The 25,385-nt window shown below is 35.8% G+C and overlaps 1 protein-coding gene across 2 annotated transcripts; it reads left to right on the top strand.

Annotated features, from left to right (window-relative positions):
• The first annotated feature begins 3,383 nt into the window (after window positions 1-3,383).
• On the top strand, window positions 3,384-19,257 carry LOC139148317 (uncharacterized). 2 transcript variants are annotated; one of them, XM_070719692.1, is made up of 5 exons: window positions 3,384-3,478; window positions 12,984-13,197; window positions 14,635-14,773; window positions 16,166-16,308; window positions 17,205-19,257. In XM_070719692.1, the coding sequence occupies exons 2-5, from the start codon at window positions 12,998-13,000 to the stop codon at window positions 18,010-18,012; spliced, it is 1,290 nt and encodes a 429-aa protein (XP_070575793.1). In that variant the 5' UTR covers window positions 3,384-3,478; window positions 12,984-12,997; the 3' UTR covers window positions 18,013-19,257. The 2 variants fall into 2 exon arrangements, with proteins under 2 accessions (XP_070575793.1, XP_070575792.1); XM_070719691.1 differs by having other exon boundaries at window positions 3,413-3,566.
• The last annotated feature ends 6,128 nt before the right edge of the window (window positions 19,258-25,385 follow it).

Genomic DNA, 25,385 nt, shown 5'->3' with positions numbered 1-25,385 from the left:
TCACTCCGAATGCACCTTTTAAATTCCTCAATCAAAACAAGTTGTCGTAATTTGTCATAATTCTGACTGACCTTTTCAGAAGAGCACCAACGGTCAAACAGTTGTTCTTTTGTTCGAGCAAATTCAACATAAGTTTGATCCTTCACCTTCTCACAATCCCTAAATTTCTGACGGTAAGCTTCAGGCACCAACTCATAGCCCTTGAGAATTAATTCCTTCACAGAATCATAATCTGAAGCCTGCTCTACTGACAACTGAATGTAAATTTCTCTGGCTTTACCCACCAAAGCACTCTGCAAAAGCATAGACCAGGACTCCTTAGGCCAATCCAGACTCTGAGCAATTTTCTCAAATGAAGGAAATATTTATCACATCCTTTTCTTGGAAAGGGGGAACTAACCTGAAATGCTTAGTGATGTCAAAACCGTGTGAAGGGAAGGATTTTCCTGACTGTCCAAGCTCTAAACGTTCATTTCTAATCTTTCCTGCCTATCTTTCTCTCTCTGTCTTTCTTCCATTTCTAATTGCATTTGTATTTTTTCTTTTTCTAATGCCTGTCTCTCTTTTTCCATTTGTAATTCTAGTTTCTTGATCTCCAAATTTGTCTGCATTTCTAATTCTAATTTTCTGAGTTCAGAGGTAGACTCGGGCTCATAATCTTTCAGGGTGGATTCCTCAAATTGGCCTAAATCAACTAGATGTTTGGCAATACGGTACTGTATTTCCCTCTTGCGCATAGATCTTTTGACTTCTACTTTAAGGAAATTGGCCAGTGCAATGAGGTCGTCTTTTCTGAGGAATCAAATGTGTCCTGATCAAGGTCATCCATTTCCTCTGGTTTAAATTCCGCCATGATTAAATTTCGCTGAGTTCACAGAATACTGTAGTTTTTAAAAAAGGCAGGCAAAATGTTGTCAAACGGCTCAAAATATTCGTATCCCGGACGAGCCCCCAATTTGTTACGTGCAGAGAAAACGAACAAAAGGGTGAACTCAGCAGTTTCCGTTTAAACAAAATTTATTATGAAAATAAAACTAATTGCTAAGTTAGGGACAGAGTACAAGCTTTAAAAGTGTACAGACTACTTATCTCAGCTGGGACGGCAAAGCTCCAGTCTCAGAGTTGTAACAGTCAGTTGGATGAATGAACAGTCCTTTGGCTTGCAGGCTTGAAGTTGCACAAAGTCCACAGTATAAATCCAGCGTTGACAGTGAAGGTCTTGAAAAGTCTTGAGAATGACTACTGCTGGAGTTTAGTAACACACAAGAGACACGATCCCAAAAGTCTGACTGGAAGCTGAGCGCGTCCCTTTTATAAAGGCATATAAGAACAATCTAGAACTTTTATTGACATGCTAATTACTGTTCTAAAATTATCTCCCTTACACAACTAATCAACTTTCCAGAACATTCCAAACATGACTAATTGAATTCAAGGTTGTGAGGTCATCAAGGGCAGTGACCTTGAGAATGTTCTAGACTAATTGAACTCAGGTCATGATGAGTGTGGGGGAAATGACCTACATAACACCATTCAATAAACTCAACATGTAGCTGACAGTGGAGTAACAAATTACTACTACACTATAAATGAGACACTCAGAGATTGCTTCAAGCCATTGTTGACAAAAAATTTGCTATCTGAGATTAAAAAATTGCTTTAAAACCAGTTTTTTCATGCCCTCTCCCTAATGCAGTTAATTTATGCATGGTCAGAACAGCATGTAATTTTGATTGTCAATTGTAACATGCTTATAGCTGGAATCTGGCCATCAGATTAGCTGTAGCATGCTTTATATTCTCGACAAGAAGACCTGCATATGTATGAACATTTGGAAGCTCGTGCATCTTTCAAAATCCAGCTTGAGAGCTCAATGCACCATTATGTCAGACAGGTGGATGACTTTAGGTCAATTTTGATTGTCAAATTTCAAGTTATGCGGGTGCAGCTCAATGAACTCGCAAGCATTTGTACAAACAGAAATGGCGATGAAACAAAATATGGAAATTTCTTTTTGAGTGTTTTTGAAGTAAAATTCTTCAAATTTGATGTGTAATCGATGCGTTGTGTTACCGTACTGTATGGAATCAACTGTGCGTTCTGACATGTTCTTTTGAGAGTTTGTGTTAAGGCTAGGCTGTGTCCTAAATAATGATGTTGTCCACTTGTTGTTAATTTAGCATATTACAGTGAGGTTATAAAGGTCCTTTGTGCTTAGGTATTTGGTTGTGCATATAAGACCTCTTGTAATTGCCTCACTTTGCTCAGTAATTATTTCCTGCCAAATATGCTAATTTTCACCCCAAAAGTCTATATCCCCAACAAAATACCCACCCTTGCCGTTTATAACTTCTTAATTTGTACAATTTGCTTGCTAATATCAGGACCTGTTGTATAATTATTTACTTTGATGGAATGCCAGCTTTGATTACGATGTATTTGGTCATCCCTTATATATGACTTTGTATGTATCATTGAAGGAAAGTCATAAAGATGAAATTTTTTTCCAGATATTAGTTGAAATAAATATTTTGTATGGTCTGAGATACAAGGTATTTCTTTGTAGATCAAAATTAGCAAACTATGGCAGCTTTATTTTAAAGACAGCTTTGTTTAGTTCAAATAGGAATAACAGGACTCATCAACAGTGATCAAAGAACTAATAATGTAAACATTCAAAATCAATATGAAGTATTATGCAAGAAGCAGGAATTCAGAATTGTAGCTATTAGGGAACTATTTATCACAGATAGGCAAGTGCTGCTGTAGACTTGACTAACATAGGCTGGTGGCATGGATAACTGTAATTTACTGGTAGTCTTTTTCTGCTGTACATAGGAATAGAATGAAATGCAATCTAGACGTAACTCTAGTTGGTCATCTGTTTGCATACAACAACTTGCAGACCTGAAATACCTGTTGTAAGATGACGTGTAGGGTAGTGTTGGGGAAGAATGCACACAGACAGTGAACCTGATATAAATTGATTGACTGTATTTCACAAATAAGTATAGATTATAACCCATTATAGGTAACTTTAATAATAATATTAGTAAAATCCTCTGTCCATCCTTACCCCTTTCCAATTCTTGAACAGCAATTACGTGCGCATCACTCTTGGAACCCTGTGGTCAGGATATCAAATGGAGCACATTTGAGTCATTGCCATCTTTATTTTCGAATTTCGAGAAAATTAGAAAACTCTTCCCATAAAAAAATTATTTTCGCCTAAAAGGATGCAAATGCCATGAGAAAACCTGACAATGTGATTCAGATGATTGCTTTGCAAGTTTAAACCATAGATACATGCTCAAGATTCGCATAAACTGAATCACAGTGCGCCCTCTGTGGTCGGAGAGTCACGCACAGTAGTGCAGGAGGACAGCTCGACTTAGGTCAGATAAGGTCATACACGTACATCACGAGCCGAGACAGACTAGACAAGGTCATTACGTCACCAGTCACGAGTGTAACACATGTAAGTAAACAAGTTATCAGAACAAGATACGAAAGTGATCATTTCTGCTTTTAGGTCGAGATCGAAGTGTACGTCACGCGTCATTCTGGTAAGTACAATCACATTTCACAGGTCCACGGTTTACTCCAGTTCAAGAGTAATCGTGACCGAACTGATTCAGAAATTGAATTTGTAAATGTCGTCTGCTACACAGCTGATCCGGCGACCAGTCCCCCGGGATCCCTGTCCTCAATTATGGAGATAGCTTGCGTAGAATGTAGACTTATGCTGGGCCTTTTTCTTTTCGAAGGATATGACGAAAAGTAGAAGGCCCAACAGAAGTGTAGATTCGAGATCATCGCCTGATAAGATAAGTTAAATCAGGTTTAGCAATGTGGGTGCGGTTTTAAGTTGCTGTCTCGGGAAAAGAAATTCAATAAATACATACATACATGCACCACGGTGTTCGGGTCAAGTAGGGGTAACTTTGTCACTACTAGTCAAAAGTCTATGTTCTACAGAATGTAATGTCCACCCCCGAAATGCTAGCAAGCGGCGAGATTATGAGTTGTGACACAGTCGTTTGGAGAGCTATTCAGCGCTGGGACTATTCGCCCCATAGACGAGTGTGCAGAAGCGAGAAATACCCCAAGTCTGGAAACAGAATGGCTATAAAAACCACGCCATGTCACATTCCGTGTCCGATTTCACTGTGAAAATTAACAAGTTCATCTATCATGCAACCGTCGATCGCTCCCTATCATTCTAAAATTTCATACTTGATACTTTATCTGATTCAAAAACGCTCGTTTCGTGTAATTTTCGGCCGAATTCGACGGACACCTCGCCAAAACCTGGGGGTGAGCAACATTCCGGTCACCTCTTGGGTCCCTCCACTTTACTGACGTTGGCGCCGCCTACCCATGAGGGATGACTGGAATGTTGCTCACGCTTATGTTTTGGCCAGGTTTATCTCGAACTCAGCCGAAAATCACAGGAAATGAGCATTTTGTAAGCAGATGAAGTATCAGGTATGAATTTTCGTGTGATTTTCGGCCGAGTTCAGAAGACACGTCGCCAAAACATAAGGCATGAACAACCTTCCAGTCACCCCTCATGGGTACGCGGCGCTAACGTCAGTAAAGTGGGGGTGCCCAACGTCCACTGTGAGGTGACCGGAATGTTGCTCACGCTTATGTTTTAGCGACGTGTCCGTCGAATTCGGCCGAAAATCACACGAAACGAGCGTTTGTGAAGCAAATCAAGTACCAGGTATGAATTTTGAGAATGCTAGGGAACGGTCGACGGTTACATGATAGATGAACTTGCTACTTTTCACGGTAAAATCGAACGTCGAAGATGACATGGTGGCACAATCCCTATGCGAAATAGCCATTTCATTTCCAGACTTGGGGTATTTCTCGCTTCTGCACACTCGTCTATGGGGCGAATAGTCCCAGCGCTGAATAGCTCTCCAAACGACTGTGGTTGTGACTGTTGAGGGTGGCCACTGGCACTACCACTATAGAGATAACTACACTACAGTCTACGTGTACTCAAACTAAAAAAAGTCCCCTTTAAAAGTATCAAAGTAAGGCGAATTATGAAGCAAAGGCAGTAAACAACTGTATTCTAAAATAAAATCAAACGCAACAATAAAGTACTGAATAATACAGAGCAACAACATAGTAGTAGTAGTTTTGTTTATTATAGTGACATGAGGTTTCCCTCCCAGCCCAATGGGCTTATATGTCACCTAGAATCAAAAAAAATATACAGTACAAAGAAAGACGGTGCACAATAACAAATACATTGTTTTCTGTGAAAAAATGATAATATTTAGCTGTTCCTATATAAGACATCTTTTCTTTTCAGAAAAGCCTTTTCTATGTATTTTGCCGTATTTCGAATATTTACTGGGTTTGTCAATAAATATACCAATTTCTGGTTTGACGACAGGTTGTTGAATTCGACATCGAAATTAATGAGCATATTCCTTATATCATCATAAAGATTACAATACAGAAGGAAATGGGTTTCGTTTTCTACAGCCCCTTGGTCACAAAATATACAAAGTCTATCATTCGTTGCTTCGCCTCTATATCGGCCTGTTTCTATACGTAGAGGTAATACACCCGATCGAAACTGCGCTAAAAAAGACCGCTGGCTTCGAGAAAGATTCATAGAAACGTACAATTCGGTTTGATAAACATTTTTGAAAAGAATGTATGTACGTAATTTTGTTTTATCTCTAGCAGTTTGAGCCCAAATTAATTCCTGTTGGAAACGCAGGCGCTGCTTTAATATAGTGAGGTTTATAGGCAAAAACATATCAAAATATGTGTCAAGATTAACGTCGTCAAATATTTTACAAATCTCTGAGGACCAGTTACTATAATTAAGTGCAAAATCCCATAGAAATATTTTCTTTGTTAATCGACTCTCATCTAATTGAATAAGATGATTCCAATATCTGATCATAGATACATGTCTACGAACCCTGCAAGAATCCCAGCCAGTATCCCCTGTAATTGCGTGAATTGGCGTAAATCGGTGAACACCAAGGAAAAAGCGAAGTGCCCTATTTTGTATCATATCACACTTGTCATGTTTACCATATCCCCATACCCCAGAACAATAATCAAGTATAGGAGACACACACGAATCATATAATTTTGTATAGGTACTGAAGCCCATATTTTTCAGTGTTTAAACTTGCGATTTACAGCTCCAAGGGCTCTACCCGCCGATTCAGCAAGATTCGCAGACGTAATAGAAAAATCTAGAAATTCGTTTAAAATAACCCCAAGATATTTATATCTATCAACATAATGTAAAACATTTCTACCTATATGAAACTGATAATCACTTCGTGGAGATGTATCCTTACGAAAATGAACAACTTTAGACTTTAGATTATTAACAATTAGTCTCCATTTCGAACACCATTCGTTTACTCGATCAAGCATTGCTTGCATATCAAGCTCGTTATCAGAGATGAGAACAATATCATCGGCAAAAAGGAGTATGGAAATATTACAATCATCAACTGTTACCCCTTTCTGTAACGATTTTAACTCAGTTGCAAGATCATTTATAAACAATACAAATAGAGATGGGGACAAATTGTCGCCCTGACGAACACCACAATTTGTATGAAACCAGTCTGTACACAAATTATTAACTTTAACACAAGCCTCGGTGTCATGATACATTGCTTTGATACTGTTGTACATATTACCATCAACTCCATTCAGCAATAGTTTATAAAACATGGCATCCCTATTTACATAATCAAAAGCTTTCTGTAAGTCAATGAAAGTTGTGAAAGTTTGTAAACCATAAGCTAGTCTGTTTCTTATAATAGATGACAACACAAATATATGGTCTTGGCATGACCTATTACGTCGGAATCCGTTTTGTTCGTCAACCAGAATATTCTCATCCTCAAAATACTGCAAAATCCGAGAATTTAACAGAGCACTATACAATTTAGAGATTGTAGATTGCAAACTAATGCCTCTGTAATTAAGTGGAATTCTACTGTCTTTAGTAATATCTTTTGGAATTGGATAAACGATAGCTCGCTTCCACATCTCAGGAATCTTACCAGCGTCAAAACATAACTGAAACAACTGGTGTAAGACAGATATACAAGTGTCATTTTTCAAGACTTCGTAGGGTATACTATCCACCCCACGGCTTTACCGTTTTTAGTTTTCCCAACTACTTTTTGAACTTCATCCAACGTAAAATTTCTATTCAATACAGGATTATTTTCATAAAGTGGGTCATTCATACGACTTTCCAAATTTTCTTTGTGGTAATTCATTCTTTCGAAAAAGTCATCATCAAAATGACCGGTACTAGGATTACAATACAAGGAAGAAAAGTCTTGATGCCATACTCTCAACACATCATCATCAGAACATAGAATATTCCCAACATCATCATATACCTCCATAGGTATTGGGTTCTTTTTTGGAGAACCAAGCCTCTTTAAGTGATCCCAAAATTGTTGCGGGTTACTGGTGCAGGATGATTCAATATCCAACATAAAATTATTTCTATATTCACGCTCATAAAAACGTAACTTTTTATCAAAAATCAACCTTGATTGTTTGAAATCAGAGCGTAAAGTGTGCCTAATTGCATTCCGGCCTCTAAACTTTGTGAACGCTCTTTCATTCTTTTTCATATCATTCCACAGGGCAGAGAGTTCAGCGTTCCAGTAAGGCTTCTGATGACGAAATCGTTTACGAACCTTTTTAGAACAATCATAGTTTGGTATCACAGTATTCATTTCACAAATAATGGAGTCACACAGATTTCGGTAAATGTTGTCAATTTCAAGCTGTGTTTCTCTACACTGCTCAATCTTCGTGACAATTTCTGAAATAGCATTCTTCGCTATCTCTGATGACAAAAAATTCGACGGGATTTGATCTAATCGATACTTTAACCTCCTGTGGGCATCACTAGAACCATGATCAGTAAAATTTGCATTGGTATGTGTATTGAGTAAGCACGGATGATCAAAGAAATCAAATGAGAGCAAGGAATGATCTGGAAGTTTACACCTGTCACCCAACAAGTTATATAAGCCCAAGTCATCCACTAACACACAGTAAGTGAGGCTACCCACAATTCTCCATGATCTGTACACACAGAGATCACTCACTGAACTGAAGCAAATTTCTTCTGTACACAGAAAGACTCGGTCCATATTTCAAAATTCTGGCAACATAGTTCTGATCATCATAATTTTCTGATATCTCACTGTGAATAATGAGAAGATCAGCCCCTTTTCCGCGGAGGAGATAGCAATTTTGTAATTTTGCCGACATAGATTTTTGACAGCCATACACAATATTTTCAAGGAAACTAAAGGAATAAGTTGCATCTGTGTTGGCAAAAGAAAGGGTATTGATTTTTTTTTAATGTTCGTAAAAAAGGAAATTTGCATGTCTGACAGGTGGTATGATGAGACCATCTTAGTTGCTGATAATTTTATCTTGACAAGTGTGCAATTTTTAGCACCTCCAAACATCGACTTCTCGTTCAATTTACCCTTGAATTTTATACATAATCAATAATTTTGGAACATAGTTTTAACAAATAATCCTGAACTTAAATTGTAAGTTAAAAATTGTTAAGAAACTGATAAAATTGAAAAAGCCTTTAGCAAAAAATGTCTGAGTGAACAAATCAAGGGGAATTGTGGGTAGCCTCACTTACTGTGTAACACTTGCATTTTGGAAACAGCAAAATTAGCACACTATTTAAATTGGTCATGTGGTATGCAAATATAATCTACAACTGCTGCTCCCCTACTTGACACAGAGGTGAAATTATCACTTTCGACATTACATCTGCCATTCAGGGTACACAGCTTTGCTTCTAATAAAAACTCGTGGAAATCACGCCCATGTTGGTTTATGATTGGGTCAATAGAGTGCCTGTTCGGAATTTCATCAACATCGTATATATTGTCATTCAAATGTCCAAGACGGGAGTTTAAGTCCCCACAAATAAAAATGCAATCCACCTCATTATCATAGACGTACATCTGACTCAACAGGTGCCCGAAGAAATTACTCGCGTTTCTGCCCCATGGTGAATTTTCTGGTGGAAGATAACACGCAAAAACAATAAATGAATACCCAGAAATCTTATTTGTGAAGCGAACACCTAAAACACCATCATAATCTTTATCAATAATTGCCACGAAATAATCATTATATAGTGTTCTTTTTATAAATATACCAACTCCGCCAAACTGCCTACGAGCATTGGAGTGTACGAGTTGTCTGTTGAAACCGATCCAACGATAATCATCAATATTAATAGTTTCGTCACCTGATAGATGAAACATAAAAAATACAACTGTGATATAAATCAAATACTGCTATAAACTATACACTCAGTGTGACAGTTTTCGGACAGGGTAGTGAATATCGTCCAAAGCTGTTTCATAAATGACGAGCAGTATGAAATAGACATCAAATCAGGTCCAATAATCGTTATCATTCAAGGTTACTTAGAAGGTTACCAGGTCCAAGGAACATATTGTAAATGACAAAGGCAATGGGGTCATCTTGAACAAAATCTTATTACCAAACCTTTTGAAACTTTATTGAGTTTATCCTCAAACTGTTAACACGACAGAAGTGGTATTTAGCCTTAGGGGGTCAAAGTTGCAAATTTTTTGACCCCCTGTTGAGTGCGTAGTAATCGGACTGCTGTCGCAGTAATCTGACGTCGTATTTGGGATATGATTATAGGGGCTAAATATTGATATTTTGAAACTTCAAACCCCCGATTTTCAATTTCGATGTGTTTAGAAAACTGTATGTAAATATTTCGTGATAAATTAGTTACGTTTGATCCATGGACAACGCAACTATATTTCGATGTGTATGGCGGACATGGGCTGTCTCTGTGTGTTGCTTTCGACACCTTGTATCGTACAGTGTGGCTAACTTCGCCAAGTTTGTAGCGCCCGCAATAGCTTCTACCGAAAAAAACTATTATCCAAAACGGGAAAGCAGCATCACTTTGAGTGCGTAATTTTTCCCATCAAAATTTTGTGCAACATTTTACCAATTTTTATGAATTTTTCAGTGAGTCTTTTAATAATTGTGGACAAAATGGACGTCATGTTTCATTGGCTACAGTTTTTATCAAAATTTTGGTAAATTCTGAAAAATTGACTGGGGTATATTTTGTAAAGGCGACATAAAAGGGTTAATATGCTGTAACATGACTTGTAAAACGCTATCAATACAGAGCGAAGTGAGTACAACAAACAGCATGTCATTAAGTGTCCGAAAACTGAGGTCGTCCGAAAACTGTCACACTGAGTGTAGGGAAGGAGAATTGTGGTTGGGGCGAAAAAGCTGGCAAATGCTGTGGCAGCTTGAAAGGAATGGAATAATTGTTTAATTTTTTCTTCACACCATAACTTTGTTTAATTAGTAAAGCAAGGCTGGGTAATCCCAAATGTCCTGTTTTAATTTGGTAATACATAATGAACAGGGATTATACAGGGAGCTGCCATGCCTTGTCTCAAAAGGTTAAATATTAGCCATGACGGAATTACCCAGGTGGCTTTGCTGTCCCCCATTGAACTTCCCCAACACTTACTGTTGCGGAAGAGCCATTTTTTAGTGAAGGGGGATTTTTGCATCTTCCATTCCAGCAGAGTTTAAGTAATCTCATCAGTATAATATATTACTTTATTTCACTACTATAATCTTCTGTGGTTACAGTATGGTAAAAAAATAGTGATAATAAGATCACAATACAGAAAACATTTTATAATAATACAAAAGAGTAAAAATAAACAAACAAAGTATGTGTGACAGAGAAAAAACGGCAATTCAGAATGTATATTTTTTAAATATAATTTGTAGAACACATCTCTAATAGTACTGGCGAAAGATAAGAATTTGAATATATCTTCACTTGCTTTACTGTGCCATTATTTTGCAAAATCGACTACATGCTGGAATCTTAGGTTTTCGTATTCTACCTAATTCAATTTCAAGATTGTGATCTCTTAGTTAGAAATGAAAATCATTAATGTCTTCTAGATAAATCTCTAAACTGAACTTTTTCTTAATTAATTTGAAAACTGTTAGTTTATATATCTTCTTCCTTTAATTTTTCTTGCCATGACTGAACATAATTATATTTTTAGCTCCGCTGTCAGCGACGCGGAGCTTATCAAATAGGTTGATTTTCCGTCGTCGTCCGTCGTCGTCCGTCGTCCGTCGTCCGTCGTCGTCGTCGTCGTCGTCGTCCGTCAACAATTGCCTTCTCCTCTGAAACCGCAAGTCCAATTGCTTTGAAATTTTATATGCGGTTCACTTGGGGTGACCTCACTTAAGTTTGTTCAAATCGTGGTGAAATTTGCATATTTGTATTTTTGGGGCATTTTTTGGTGTTTTTGGTAAAAAAATCTTCTTTTCTCAAACCGCTTGTCCGATTGCTTTGAAATTTAATATGCAGTTTACTTATGGTGACTTCAGTCAGATTTCTTCAAATCGTGGTGAAATTTGCATATTTGTATTTTTAAGGCAATTTTTGTCATTTTTGGTAAAAAAATCTTTAAAATCTTCTTCTTCAAAACTACCGGTCAGATAGCTTTGAAATTTGGTACATATGTCCCTAGGGATGATCTATTTAAGATTTGTTCAAATTGTGAAGAAATATGCAAATTGCATTTTTAAGGCAATTTTGCCATTTTTGGTCAAAAAATGTATTTCTCAAAAAGTACTGGTCTGATAGTTTTTGAAATTTGGTATACAGGTTTCTATAGATGCACTTAGTAATATATATTGAATTTCTGATGAAATCTGTAATTTTGTATTTTTGGGCAATTTTTGCCATTTTTGGTCAAAAATGTGTATTGCCAAAACTACTCATCTGATAGCTTTGAAATTTGGTATAGAGGTTCCTACACATGAACTAAATGATATGTATTGAAATTATGATGAAATCTGCAATTTTGTATTTTTGGGGGCAATTTTTGCCATTTTTGGTCAAAAAATGTGTATTTCCAAAAGTACTCATCTGATAGCTTTGCAATTTAGTATACAGGTTCCTACAGATCACCTTAATGATATTTGTAGAAATTATGATGAAATCTGCGATTTTGTAATTTGGGGCAATTTTTGCTATTTTTGGTCAAAAAACGTGTTTCTCAAAAAGTACTGGTCTGATAGCTTTGAAATTTGGTATACAGGTTCCTACAGATGAGCTAAGTAATATATTATTTAATTTCTCCTGAAATCTGTAATTTTGTATTTTTGGGGCAATTTTTGCAATTTTAGGTCAAAAAATGTGTACTTCAACAACTGCTCATCTGATAGCTTTGAAATTTGGTATACAGGTTTCCATAGATGAACTACATGATATTTATTGAAATAATGATGAAATCTGCAATTTTGAATTTTGTGGCAATTTTTCCCATTTTTGGTCAAAATATGTGTTTCTCAAAAAGTACTGGTCTAACAGCTTTGAAATTTGGTATACAGGTTTCTATAGATGAACTCAATTTGATCTTTTGAAATTATGATGAAATCTGCAATTTTTATTTTGGGGGGGCAATTGTTGCCATTTTGGTCAGAAAATTTTATTCTCAAAACACTACTCATCAGATAGCTTTGGTTGACATGTTCCTAGGGATGATCCGATGTGATATATTCAAAGTATGATGAAATCTTCAATTGTGTATTTTTGCAGCTTATTTTAGCCACTTTTTTCTGGCCACTGCATTGAGCTATCAAAGATTTCCTCCTTCTTCATCAACATGTGTCAAAAATAGTTATTCTCTACATAAACACAGCGGAGCTATATCGGCCGCTAGGTCGCTTGTAATTTAGTTCTGATATTTTTTTGCTAATTTATTGACATTATTTATAGTACCATTAATATTAATGTTGAGGTTACAATCATCAAGGGTTGATTAAATGTGTTTTACCCATTTTGTATGATTTATGAATAATGCCCATTGTTTCAGGAAAATCAACCAAAATGACGCTACGTGTTGCTGTGATAGGTGCTGGTGCTGCTGGTCTGTGTGCAGCAAGACATCTAGCTAGTGATCCCGGTACATTTGAACCTCATGTCTTTGAAAAGACGCAGGAAATTGGAGGGATGTGGGTGTACACAGAAGAAACTGGTACAGATAAATATGGTGAGACTATCCACTCAAGTATGTACTGGGACCTTAAGTAAGTATGATTCCCTTGTTAACTTTGGAAGATTGGAACTCTAGAGATTGAAGACAATGTCAAAGTGATAAAGATAAATTTGACTGTTAATATTTGTATGATTTGATACGGCTATTAATTGACCTTTCATACTTGAACATTTTCTAGGCCAGACTCAGCCTATACATCAAACACAGCTGAAAAAGTTACTTTCAGAAAGCAATAGTACCAAAACAATCACAAGCTCATCACTTTAAGGTAATATGCACCTCGAAAGTGAAAGACTTAGACTTTTGCTCAAACTTTCCTCAAGGAATCTTTCAATCATTCTCTTTCAAAATCAAGAATAAAAATAGGGGGTCACCGTGCAAATTTTGGTACTAGAGAAACAAATAATCCAAGATTTACCGATATTAGAAATTCAAAATGGCCGCCATCCCTGTGTTAACTCTATGGCGAAAAATAAAAATTTTCGAATTTCAAAAAACTAAGCCAGTGAAAAGTTTTCTTTCACCAAGAGCTTTAAAATGAACCCCCACATGTGGTATATCAGAACAGAATTGTAAAAGTTTGAGAGTCCGAATGTCTGTCCCCGAGGTGCGTTCTACCTTAGCCACTAACTGCGATTTTATTTGTACACATCCATTTTGGTTTGGCAGCTAACATAAAACTAAGTGAAAATTAAATCCCTTAAATGTGTTTTTATTTGTACACATCCTTTTTGGTTCGGTAGCTAACATTAAACTACATGAAAATTCAATCAATCTCATACTGAAAGAATTCATTATTTGTTTTTATGAAGAATGAGTTAGCATAAAGCAATGACTTTCTAGAATACAGAGTGAATCTGAAAGTTACTGTTCAGAGTTTATATATCAAATTTTTTGACATTCTATTTTAAAAATCAAATTACAAAAATTACAAATTGAGTATTCGTGTTCCTTCAAATAGTTTTCCATTTTACAGGTATACTAAAACCAGGGTGGGTGGCGATGTCATATGTTAAGTGTTGCTACATTGTTACTTTTTACCTGTACATTGTAGCACTTACTATCAATGAAAAGATTAAATGACAATGCTGTCAGGAGTTGTTACCAAGACATCCAAAAATTAAATTTTTGAAAATTTACTTTTATATCAAATACTTTCAACTACTCATGGGGAGTTTGTCAATATTGACTTATTGGACATCAGGAAATCCATAAGCCCTTTGCGAAGTTATGATATTCTTCTTGTGTTTATATCTAAGGACTAGATGGACATGTTTTACAACTATCCACTCTCTCACAGCCACTTGTCAGAAACCAGTAAGTCTATGTGGTTTCAAAAACTTTGGATGTTTATATCTTAATGAAGAAATTATTTTCAGTAAAGTATAAAGTCAACTATTCTTCTTTTATGAAGACTGACATATTATTGCAATCACGATTCTCTTTGTATCCATAATTGTTATTCCAGGACTAACTTACCAAAGGAAGTCATGGCATTCCCGGATTTTCAATTTGACAAATCTCTTCCATCATTCATGAAACACCAGGATGTTCTGAAATATCTCAATGATTATTGTGAGAAATATGATCTGACAAAGTTCATCAGAGTAAGTAGCTCCAAAAAAGGAAGAGTTTTGCTGGGTGTTTCCACACATCAATTATGACATTGTCCTGGGGATGTAGAAAATATCTGGCAGCCAGCAAAAACAACTGGCTGTCAGCTAAAATTTGTTAGCTGTAAAAATTGTTTTAGTTAAATTTCAGGACATTTTGCACAAACTTTACGCTACTTGTATCCGCCTGTACTTTTATTTTTGCCACCTGTAACCAAACTTTTTCTACACCCCTGTGTACATTTCTGAACTGTGAACTGATCCTGTTATCTTGCTACATGTCACTTTTACTGATACATTCACTGACATATACTCCTGTATTTAATAATATTAAGTCAGTAGCTGGATCTTGTCCGCTCAAAAGACAGAAATTAAATGACTTCTTTACCACAGCATTCAACACTGTGGGCCAAAGGCCCAAATGCTGTCTAATTAATGAATCAGTGCAATGGGCAATATTTTAAGAATTAATACCAAACTAAATTGTATGTACATGTGTAGGCACTAAAACTGTTGTGTGGTCCTTCATGCTAAAACTTTGGTTGGCATATGGCTAACAAGCTATAAGCTCATTTGAATATTTCATCAATTATTGTACATAAGGTCATACATATAGGCCATGAATTTCGTCAAACCTCTGATGTATGTTGATTATCTTTAGGTCAAGTTATGCCGAAGTTTGATAAGTGTGACAAACTGATTATTTGCTCATTTGAGTATTTTATAAATTTCTCTAATCAGGTAAAATATCAACACTAAATGCACTGATTTTTACCAAATGTCTGCTCTTTATTTGTCATGCATCATCCTTAGCTTTGATTGGCATAACATGCTGATTATAAGCTCATTTCCATATGTAATGAATTTCTGTAATTAGGCTATATATCAATACTGAAGACATGGATTTTGATAAAATCTCTGCAGTCAATTGAACATATTTAGGTCTACTTACTCCATTAGTTTGATAAGCACAGAATTCTGTTTATGAGCTCATTTGCATGTTTAATGAGTTTCTGTAATTTAGGTCATATATCAATACTGAAGACATTGATTTGACCAAACCTATGTTATTCATTGATGATACTAAGCCTGCCATTACTGCGTTTGATTGGTACGACATTCTTATTATTAGTTTGTTAGCATATTCGATAAATTTCTGTAATTAGACCATGTACATATTGTTAGTTCCTAACATCAATTGAGTGCTAGTTGAGTGCTAGTTGCCAGGGAGTCACATGTCTATTGCTGAAATTTTCAGCCAGTTCTAGATTAATTTTTATATTATTTCCTTAACCTGCTCTTACCAAAGTTGAAATATCAGAATGACATTTCTTTTAAAAAATCTCCAACAGTGATATAGAATGTTATCAAAATTGCTATTTTCAGTTTAATACTTCAGTGGACTATGTGAAACCTGTGCATCAAGACGGCCAAGAGAAAGTATTATGGGATGTTGGATTCCGAGATGTCTGTAAGCAGAGTGAGGAACTAACTATAGAACGGTATGATGCTGTGATAGTCTGCAATGGGTGAGTATTTGTGCATTGCTACAATATATGCGACAGTTGAATTAGCACGCAAGTCTGACAGACAGAGGGCCATGTTATGGGAGTATAACTTATGACTATGATGTAGATTATGGGTTGGTACTATTGTTCTGATATTCTGCATGATTTAGGTACCTATTACATTGACAAAACTGTTATATGTATAATATGTCCTAGCATAATTTGAAAGAAATATGAATGATGCAAAATCATCTTAGGTAGTATGCATCTCAAAAGTGAAAAACTAAACTTTTCCTTTAACTTTACTAAATAAGACTTTTAGCCATATACTCTTACCAAATCAAGAATTAAAATCAGGGTAACCTTTAAAATTTTGGTACTAGAGAGACAACTCACTTAACATTTACTGATCTATGACATTCAAAAAAGTTGTGTTAACTCTATGGGGAGAAAATGCAATTTACAATTTAAAAAAAAAACTAAGACATGAATATATTTCATACACCAAGAGCTTTGAAATGAGCCCCACTAGTGGTAGATCAGACAATAATGGTAAAAGTTTTGGAGTCTGAATATGTCCCCGAAGCCCATTCTACCTTATGAATATATTATTTGCTAAAATTGAAAGAAGTTCAGGATTTAAAGCATATGATCAGGCACATGTAAACCTTTTGCCCGGGGCCCACTGGTGCAGTAACTCAGTGCAAAGTTAGTAGTGTGACACGGGTTAAGTTCATAGCCCATGCAACCCCATAGAAGTGCAATACAAAACAAATTTTTTCATGTTTGAATGGCTCATTACATTTATTAGAAGCACAATGTGTCATTCATTTTGTGAATCTTGAATGGATGAAAACTGAATAAAGTTTGTGTTTGGTAATGAGCAACAAATCTACAAGTGTGGCTTATTTTTACAGACACTATGCCATTCCCAAGATTCCAGATCTACCAGGCATAGATGACTTCCAAGGACAGATCATGCACAGCCATAATTACAGACACCCTCAAGTCTTCAAGGATAAGTCAGTTGTTCTGCTAGGTGCTGGCTCATCAGGCAAAGATATAGCATTAGACATTTGTGAGTTTGCCAAGAAAGCTATACTGAGTCACAACAAGGAACAGATGATATGTCAGTTGCCTAGCAACATGACAGAGAAACCTGGTATAGAGCGTCTTACAGAGAAAGAAGTATTGTTCACCGATGGGACCTCAGAACCAACTGATGTACTCCTACTTTGCACTGGATATAATTACGATTTTCCATTTTTGACTCCAGAGTGCAATGTCAAGGTAGTAGATCAACACATCACGCCTCTTTATAAACATCTGATTCACACACAGTATCCAACACTTGCTTTCATTGGAATTATTTCCATTGTCTGCCCATTCCCTCAGTTTGACTGTCAAGTGAAATTTACAATGGCAGTTCTTAATGGATCTTTAAAACTTCCCAGTCAGGAAGAAATGGAAGAAGATGCCAGGAAAGACTACGAGTGGAGACGGAACACCCTTGGATTTCCCAATCGTTATGCCCATGTTATGGGCATTCTGCAATGGGAATACAATAATGAATTAAGCAAAATTGCAAAGATTCCAGCGATACCAAAAGCAGTGTCAGGCCTATTCAATGCTCTTGATGAAGAACGGTTGAAAAATTTAATGCATTATAAGGAGGTTGACTATGTCCTTACCTGCAAAGACTCATGGGAGGTAGCAAAACCGTAGGTGCAACACCAATCCTCTACATTTATTTGTATAGCCGTGTTGATCTAAGTTGGTAGTTCACTAGGGTTTAGGCAGCACAATTGAGATCAACTGTAGTGATTTAGCATGAACTTTTGAAAACAATGGTCTCCTCCATCAGATGCAGAGGTGGAATGAATACAATGCAAGAAAGCCAAGAATACTCATTAGAAAATATTCCATTGTTTTCAGCAATTAGTGTATATCAATTAGTGTATATGTCACTTTGTGATAAAATTGGAAGATGATCAAAGACATTCTCAAGTATTCACAACAACAGATAATTCACAGCAAAAAAATGTGAGTTTCAAGTGTAATTATAATTGTTCCTTTTTTGCAAATCTCTATTTATTTGAGTAAGGCAGCAAATATATCATTAATACTTTGAGTCACGCAAAAGTCAAATTTTGTCGCTTTTATAGAATATACCCCAGTCAAATTTTTTTCAGATTTTTGCCAAAATTTTGATTAAAAACCGTAGCCAATGAAATTGTGTGTCCATTTGGTCAAAAATTATCAAAAAAATTAAAGCAAAATTTATAAAAGTTAGTAAAATGTTGCACTGATATTTTGTAGGGAAAATCACAGCACTCAAAGGGTTAATACTATTTTCTTTTGTCATTTTAATGAATGAAGAAATTCAAACCATATATTGCAAAAGTGCAATGAAGCATGAAAGAGAAAATATTCGTAAAAGTCGGAGAAAAACGTAATATTGTAGTAATGTTGAGACGTGACTTAGATTGCAATAAAACAAACAGAACAATGTGATTTAATGAGACACAGTAAGACGTCTGTATACAACCCACCAAACTGTATAAATTTGTGTTTTCCTTTTTCTTACTACCTGGTATCACCAAGATTAGTCCCATATCTTAAAAGGTACATTCTTTTCTGTGGGCTAGACATTTCTTTTCCAATCCACTTTGCAATGTAATGTTTATTTACTCAAATTCACTTCTATCTTTCGTTTTTGGACAATGTTGTGTTTGGCCAAGAGGTTTTAGTGCGAAGTGTCTGGACCTTATTTTCGAAGTCTTCTATTCAATGTAGTTTTGAAAGTGTCAAAAACATTCATGTAACTTCTGTGTAAACTAAATCGAGCCATATTTCACTTTTATCGTGCAATTTACAAGCATACGGAGATCTACGTTTCATCACTCTCTTTTGATGCACCTGAAGAAGCTCTATTCTATAGTAATAAAGTGAAACGTTGTACACAAATAATACATCAAAGTTCAGATGAATTAATTGGAGTGTAAGCTTGTGCTTGCTTCTTTTAAACTTTTGCATATATATATAGTCGAAAGTACTTAAACAGTTTAAATTCACTCGGATGGAAATAAATACAGCAATGCAATGATTGTATATATTATATAATATATATATATATATATATATATATATATATATATATATATATATATATATATATACAGCAATGCAATGATGTATGTATATATATTATATATATATATATATATATATATATATATATATATATATATATATATATATATATATATATATATATATTACTATGAAGGAGTGATGGCAACTATTTCACTTGATATTATTCTGCTATTGGGTCATTCCACTTCACTGGGTGGTTATGATACAATTTCAGATTAAAAAAATTAAATTTTAAGATGTTAATCATAATTTGAAGGATGTTTATATTTATTTAAAGAACAGCGTTAAATGTGAAACACAACCTGGAGTGTGGAAAGTGAATAATTTTTCCTACTCTGAAAAATACTCACAGCCCTTCATGAAAGTTACGAGGCCTACCAAAATCAGGTCAAAATTTACCTCGGGCTACTCCCAGAGGTATCTGCAGATATCTGTACGGCCTCTACGTACGAATGCAATGTGGACGTACGGCGTTTAATAGTTCTTGTGCCAGTCAGTTCATCTTCAAGAATTATCCATGTCCTTCCTTACACGTGCCATATGCCGAATTTATCATCTTAGAAAGGAATTTGTGAGCGGATTAGGGAAAATTTGAAGTGAGTACAGCTTCGTACTTTGTTTCAAAAACTTACACGGAACAGGATAAATCACGAACTTTCTGAGTCGCTACGAATCCATAGTCGTGCTGTCCCTCTATCCACCTTCGCTGTCGTGTATTTTCAGAAGTGTCGTCGGATTTTTGTGTCTCATTTATGGCTATACTCGATATAATTCAGTACATCGGTATTAATCCTTGTCAACAGGAAACTTGTGGTATAAGTCGTGATGCAGTCGACCAAGCCGCACTCACTTTAGCGGCGCAGACGACACGACACGAAATGCACGATAAATGGTGTCCGTGTCGCGACGCGATGTCGGTCTCCAAGGTTTTGACTTTTACATTGTTAACCCCGCCACCACAGTTAAAAACGTAAAAGTCAAAATCAGCCCGTAAAAGGCAGTTTAATATTTTATCCAAAGCCTGATTACTTGTCTTTGTATTTTACTTACATGTGATCATAACTTCAAACCATAATTTTCCAAGACTCGGCATCAAAATCTGCTCCCTATAACTGAACAAAATTAACCCTTATGTCAAATATTGAGTCAAGGGACCCAAAGCTAGTAAAAACGAAGATGATTAATCCGTAAAGTTTGGCCCAAGGTTAGGTGCAAAAGCTTGGAACAAAATTTGGAAGCTGCTAAGGGACGATTCAGAATTTACTTCCAGGGGGGGGTGGAGGATTTTCAGGGGGGGCCACCCGTTTTTCCCAAGAAAATTTAGGGGGGCCAGACAAAAATACCACAATCTTTTAGGGGGGGGCCAAGGAAAAAAAACATCAATTCAATATTTGCCCAGAATTTCTGCTCTGTACAAAAGAGCACCGTAGACGCTACCTGGGTGACAGATAAACTCAACATGTTTAGTTAAACTCCTTTAGCTGCCAAATTCGGTAATATTCATAGTGGTTTGTTTTATGCATCTACTGCAGTATCTTGTTCTCCTCCCTGAAGCGTTATGAAATGTCCAGTATTTAGCGTGTCAATACAAACCATACAGTGAACAGTCAGGGTTGTTTTTGTTGAAAAGAGATCTCAGATCAAGTCCAGACTAGAATTCGTTTATCAACAATAACAATGGTCATTTATGTTCACACTGGTATGTTGCTAAATACAGCATTGGGTGTGCTATGTAGTGATAGAATAACAAACAAATGCTGATACACAGAGATGACATTGAACAAATGCTAAAAAATTACAGCAAATGTCTTATTAAGGTTGGGTTTACCTTGTAGCTTGTAAAGCAGTTGAAAGTTGCATGATAAAGAAGTGTTAATTTATGCAAATGTATGCAAATCACCTGATTTCTTGGCTTCTTTTGCCTCCCAATTTCAAAATTTCCAACGAATTTAACTCCACTCCAGCTGGGTCAAATTTTCTGAAATTTCACATTATGTTTTTTAAATGCTATATAACACAACAACTATCAATTGGTTTTGTTTGGCAATAAAGCTCTTACATTTTTAATAAGAGGCATTTTGAATAAGAGGCATTTTAATTTTACTGATCATGATTTTAATCAATTATTAGAGTGTCAGTCTTTAAACCCCTACAATTTTAAAATGAAGATGGATAATGCCAAGTAAAATAGTTGTTTTTTCTACATGAATACTATCCTTTCAAGTGAAATATTACATTTCAGAAAATACTGTCTAGTTTTCGACTTAAATTAATTTTTATCATTAATACAAAAAATGAGGTTTTTTACCCCAAATATACACCCACTTCATCCTTTGAGTAAACTACTGCTACTGCTCCTCTTCTTTTCTGCTCCTTTTTTCTATGTTTCATTCTCATCAATTTTACCTTTCTAAATTTTTTAAATGTTCTACATAACTTTTTACAGTGCTTACATCTACTATAAACTTTTTGAAATAAATTTATGGCCGTCTCATCTTCAAGGTGCTTTTCAACGAATAGGTTTTAATGTTGAAAATAAAAATATTATGTATTACTGTCAAAAATATATTGTGAAAAATTTACAAAAAGGTTGATTTTCCAATAATCCTGTATGTGCATCCAGAAGATCATGTGGCACTGCACCAATGCTATGGTGTCGGATTGTTGAAATATTGTGTACATAAGAAATTTGCTGTAGTCCAAGAAGTGATCTCAGTGTGTATGAGGCTAGGAGAAATGTGGATAGGCTTACACATTGTGTATTGATGCTAATACTTTTGTGTCCCATTCATTCTGATATGTATAATCAAAGATTTCACAGTGGTGGCTGGCAGAAAAGGCAAAAAAACAAATTAACATGTATTGTTTCGTGTCATCTGAAAACATGCGCATCATGACTATTCTAAAATTAAAGTTTGTTAAAAAAAATTTGAAATATGAATGCTCTGTCAATTTTGAAAAATACTGCTGACAAAATGTGAATTTTGACTTACACAGGGTTATCTGCATTTTAATATGAACATTGGATTGTGAATGGAATGAGCAGAATAACATGTGAATTCATGTTTTGGATAAGGTGTTTTGTTCACGAAATGTTCTAAAATATTCCTCAGCATTGTTGCTTTCAGTGGCAGCAACTTGGTTTTATGACAACCAAATTAGAAAAAAAGAGAAAATTAAAAACAAGTTGGCTTTCACCAATTTTAATTCTTAATGTTTAAAACTTTCACCCTGAGTCTGCAAATATTCAGCATCATCAAATGAAAATGTATGCTGAACGTGTGCATGTACATGTACATCTCACTTTCCAGAAATATCTGGATATCTGCAAATGAGATGTACCATTAAACTTCAAGATATATATCACTTTGCCAATTATCTGCTCCTCTGATTTTCTGTTCACCATTTCTAACTGACATCTTTGCTTGTCTTTGTGTGCATCATATGCATCAGTGAGACATAACGAAAAAAGTATTCATATTTAGTAATTAACTTTTCTTCAGAAATTTACAACCAGATATGTTTATTGCTACCCTTTCCAAAAGTGTGCCACTTGCAGTCCCTGCAAATCATTCTTTTATAGTCACATAACCCTGAAATGATTTGTTATATCATCGATTAATGTCCACTGGGCCCTACAGTTCCTGCAACTTGTTAGACTAGACATGTCTATAATGTACCGTATAAGCATGCATGTATATATTAGGGGGGGCCATGGAAAAAAACCAGGAAAGATGAGGGGGGGCCATAGATTTTTTCTATAATTTACTAGGGGGCCATGGAAAAAAATCACCGAGAAAATAGAAAATCCTCCACCCTCCCCCTGGAAGTAAATTCTGAATCGTCCCTAAAATGGTTATAGTTTGCCCAACCTTCAACAAATGTATGCAAGGAGAACAAACATTTTTAAGAGTTCATACCTTCAACCTCTTACTGAAGAAAAAATTAGACTCCGCAGCTAGATACTTTGTAAGTGAGAGTAATTTTACAACAAGGGTACTTTATCAAAGTCGCTTCAAAAGATTATTGGTCAAATATGCATCGATTTTCTCAGTCTTTGGTTTGTTTGATCTTTGTTCAGTTTGGGCATTCAAAGCAAGCAATTTGTTATGTTATGTTATGTTATGTTATGTTATGTTATGTCATGTCATGTCATGCCGTTCTGTGTAGTTGTATTTCATTGGTTGTCTATTGACAGGTAAACATTTCACAAGTTTGAAAGTTTAAGTTTTTTCTTACGAATTTTTGGCAACAATATTTCGATGTTCACAATATTATGAGTGAAGTGGGTGTGTCTGCCGTCCTGATTGCGGCAACCATGCCACAGCTTGAAAGACTAGTATAGACAAAGAGATAACAATAGGAGTGAAAGGGATTGTAGGGCTGTCCTGTATCCTTCTATTTTTGTACATCCATGGTCAGATAAGGGGTGGACCATTTGATATCCTGGGGGGGGCTTGGAAGATTTGGGGGGAAAAAAAGATGCCAGGTGGAGTTGCTCGAAAAAAAAATCTGGCTTTAGGTGGCTGATGGAAAAAAAATTATGGACCATTGCGACTCGGAAAAAAAAAATCTTGGCAATTGTTCGATGCACACTGCAGCATCAATAAAAATCAAGCAGTAGCTCTAGAGTTTTATAAAGCATAAACCATTTCAAGCTTGAGGAACAATAACTGAATATGAACAATTGTACAGTATACATGACCTTCTGATTAGAGGAAGTATGCTGAAATTGAAATTGCTCACCAGTGTTTTCCAGAAATGTGTAAATCTGAATGTAAGGATTTTGTCAAAATACCACAAGAAGAGAGACAGCCTGCAAACATTTTACTATTATCGTTTGCGCATAGAAAACTCATAACAATGAAAGAATGCGTAGAGACTCAATCCAATGCGTAATATTATTACGCATTGGATCGACTCTCTACACATATTTTCATTGTTATGAGTTTTCTATATACGCATGTTTTATTCGTAAATGCGAACACTGTTATAGTGAATTATCTTACCAATGTTTTTCTTAACAAAAGCGAATGTGTTTTGATTAGAATTGAATGAGTTTGATGGTTTTGGGGAAACTACTATGTGGTAATGAAGAATGGGAAATGGGCAATGAAATGAGCAGACAGCAGGTGATTTAAGATAAAATGTTACATCTTCACTGCAAATAAAACCATAAGTGTGTCATAAATAATACAAACAAAACAAAATCATGTTTGTTTGTTTTGTTGTATGTGAGCCACGTCTAAGACACACAACAAAAGTACTGTTTCAGTCAGTAAATGTCACCTCAGATGCCACCAGAGAAAACCATTTCCACTCCAAAATTTCATTTTTCGCCTTGCGAGAGGGGGGACACCCCCCTCTCGCGCTCTCCCCCCTCGTTCGCTACGCTCACTCGCCACTCAGTCGCTTCGCTCCCTCGCAGTCCACCCGTCTACTTTCTTAAATTACCCGGCTACTTTCAATGTAAGGACAACAATAAAAAGTAAATGCCATAAATGTACATGATTTTACAAATATGTTTTTGTAAAGTGAATCAAAAATGTACATGTATTTACATAACTTCATTTAACCGTCTCAGATTGTCGCAGAAGTTCAAAAAGCGAAATTCGTTCGTTTAGGGGGGGAGGGGGTTTGACCTCCATTCAATTAGTGAACTTCACTTTCGCACTTTTATTTTGTGACCACAAGTTTTCGTATGTTTATTTTAAATTAAAGAAAAAAATGCACACTCGTGCCAACAACTTTGTAGCTGTTTCCATCTCGTTCGTTCCCCAAACACAATTTACCGATAGTAACATTGTATCCTAAACCTTTCATTCATCGCATTCAAAGACAAAAAGTATCATTAGACTGATATAACCGAAGCCCAAATTCGCTGTAAGGAATCAAAGCAAGTGTCTGCGACAACCAATCAAACAGTCAATGCATACTGGAAC

The sequence above is a fragment of the Ptychodera flava genome, chromosome 13, assembly GCF_041260155.1.
Source record: "Ptychodera flava strain L36383 chromosome 13, AS_Pfla_20210202, whole genome shotgun sequence".
In the NCBI taxonomy this organism is placed as follows: Eukaryota; Metazoa; Hemichordata; class Enteropneusta; family Ptychoderidae; genus Ptychodera; species Ptychodera flava.
Note: the sequence above shows the minus strand (reverse complement) of the source record. Positions and strands in the feature narration are given on the sequence as shown.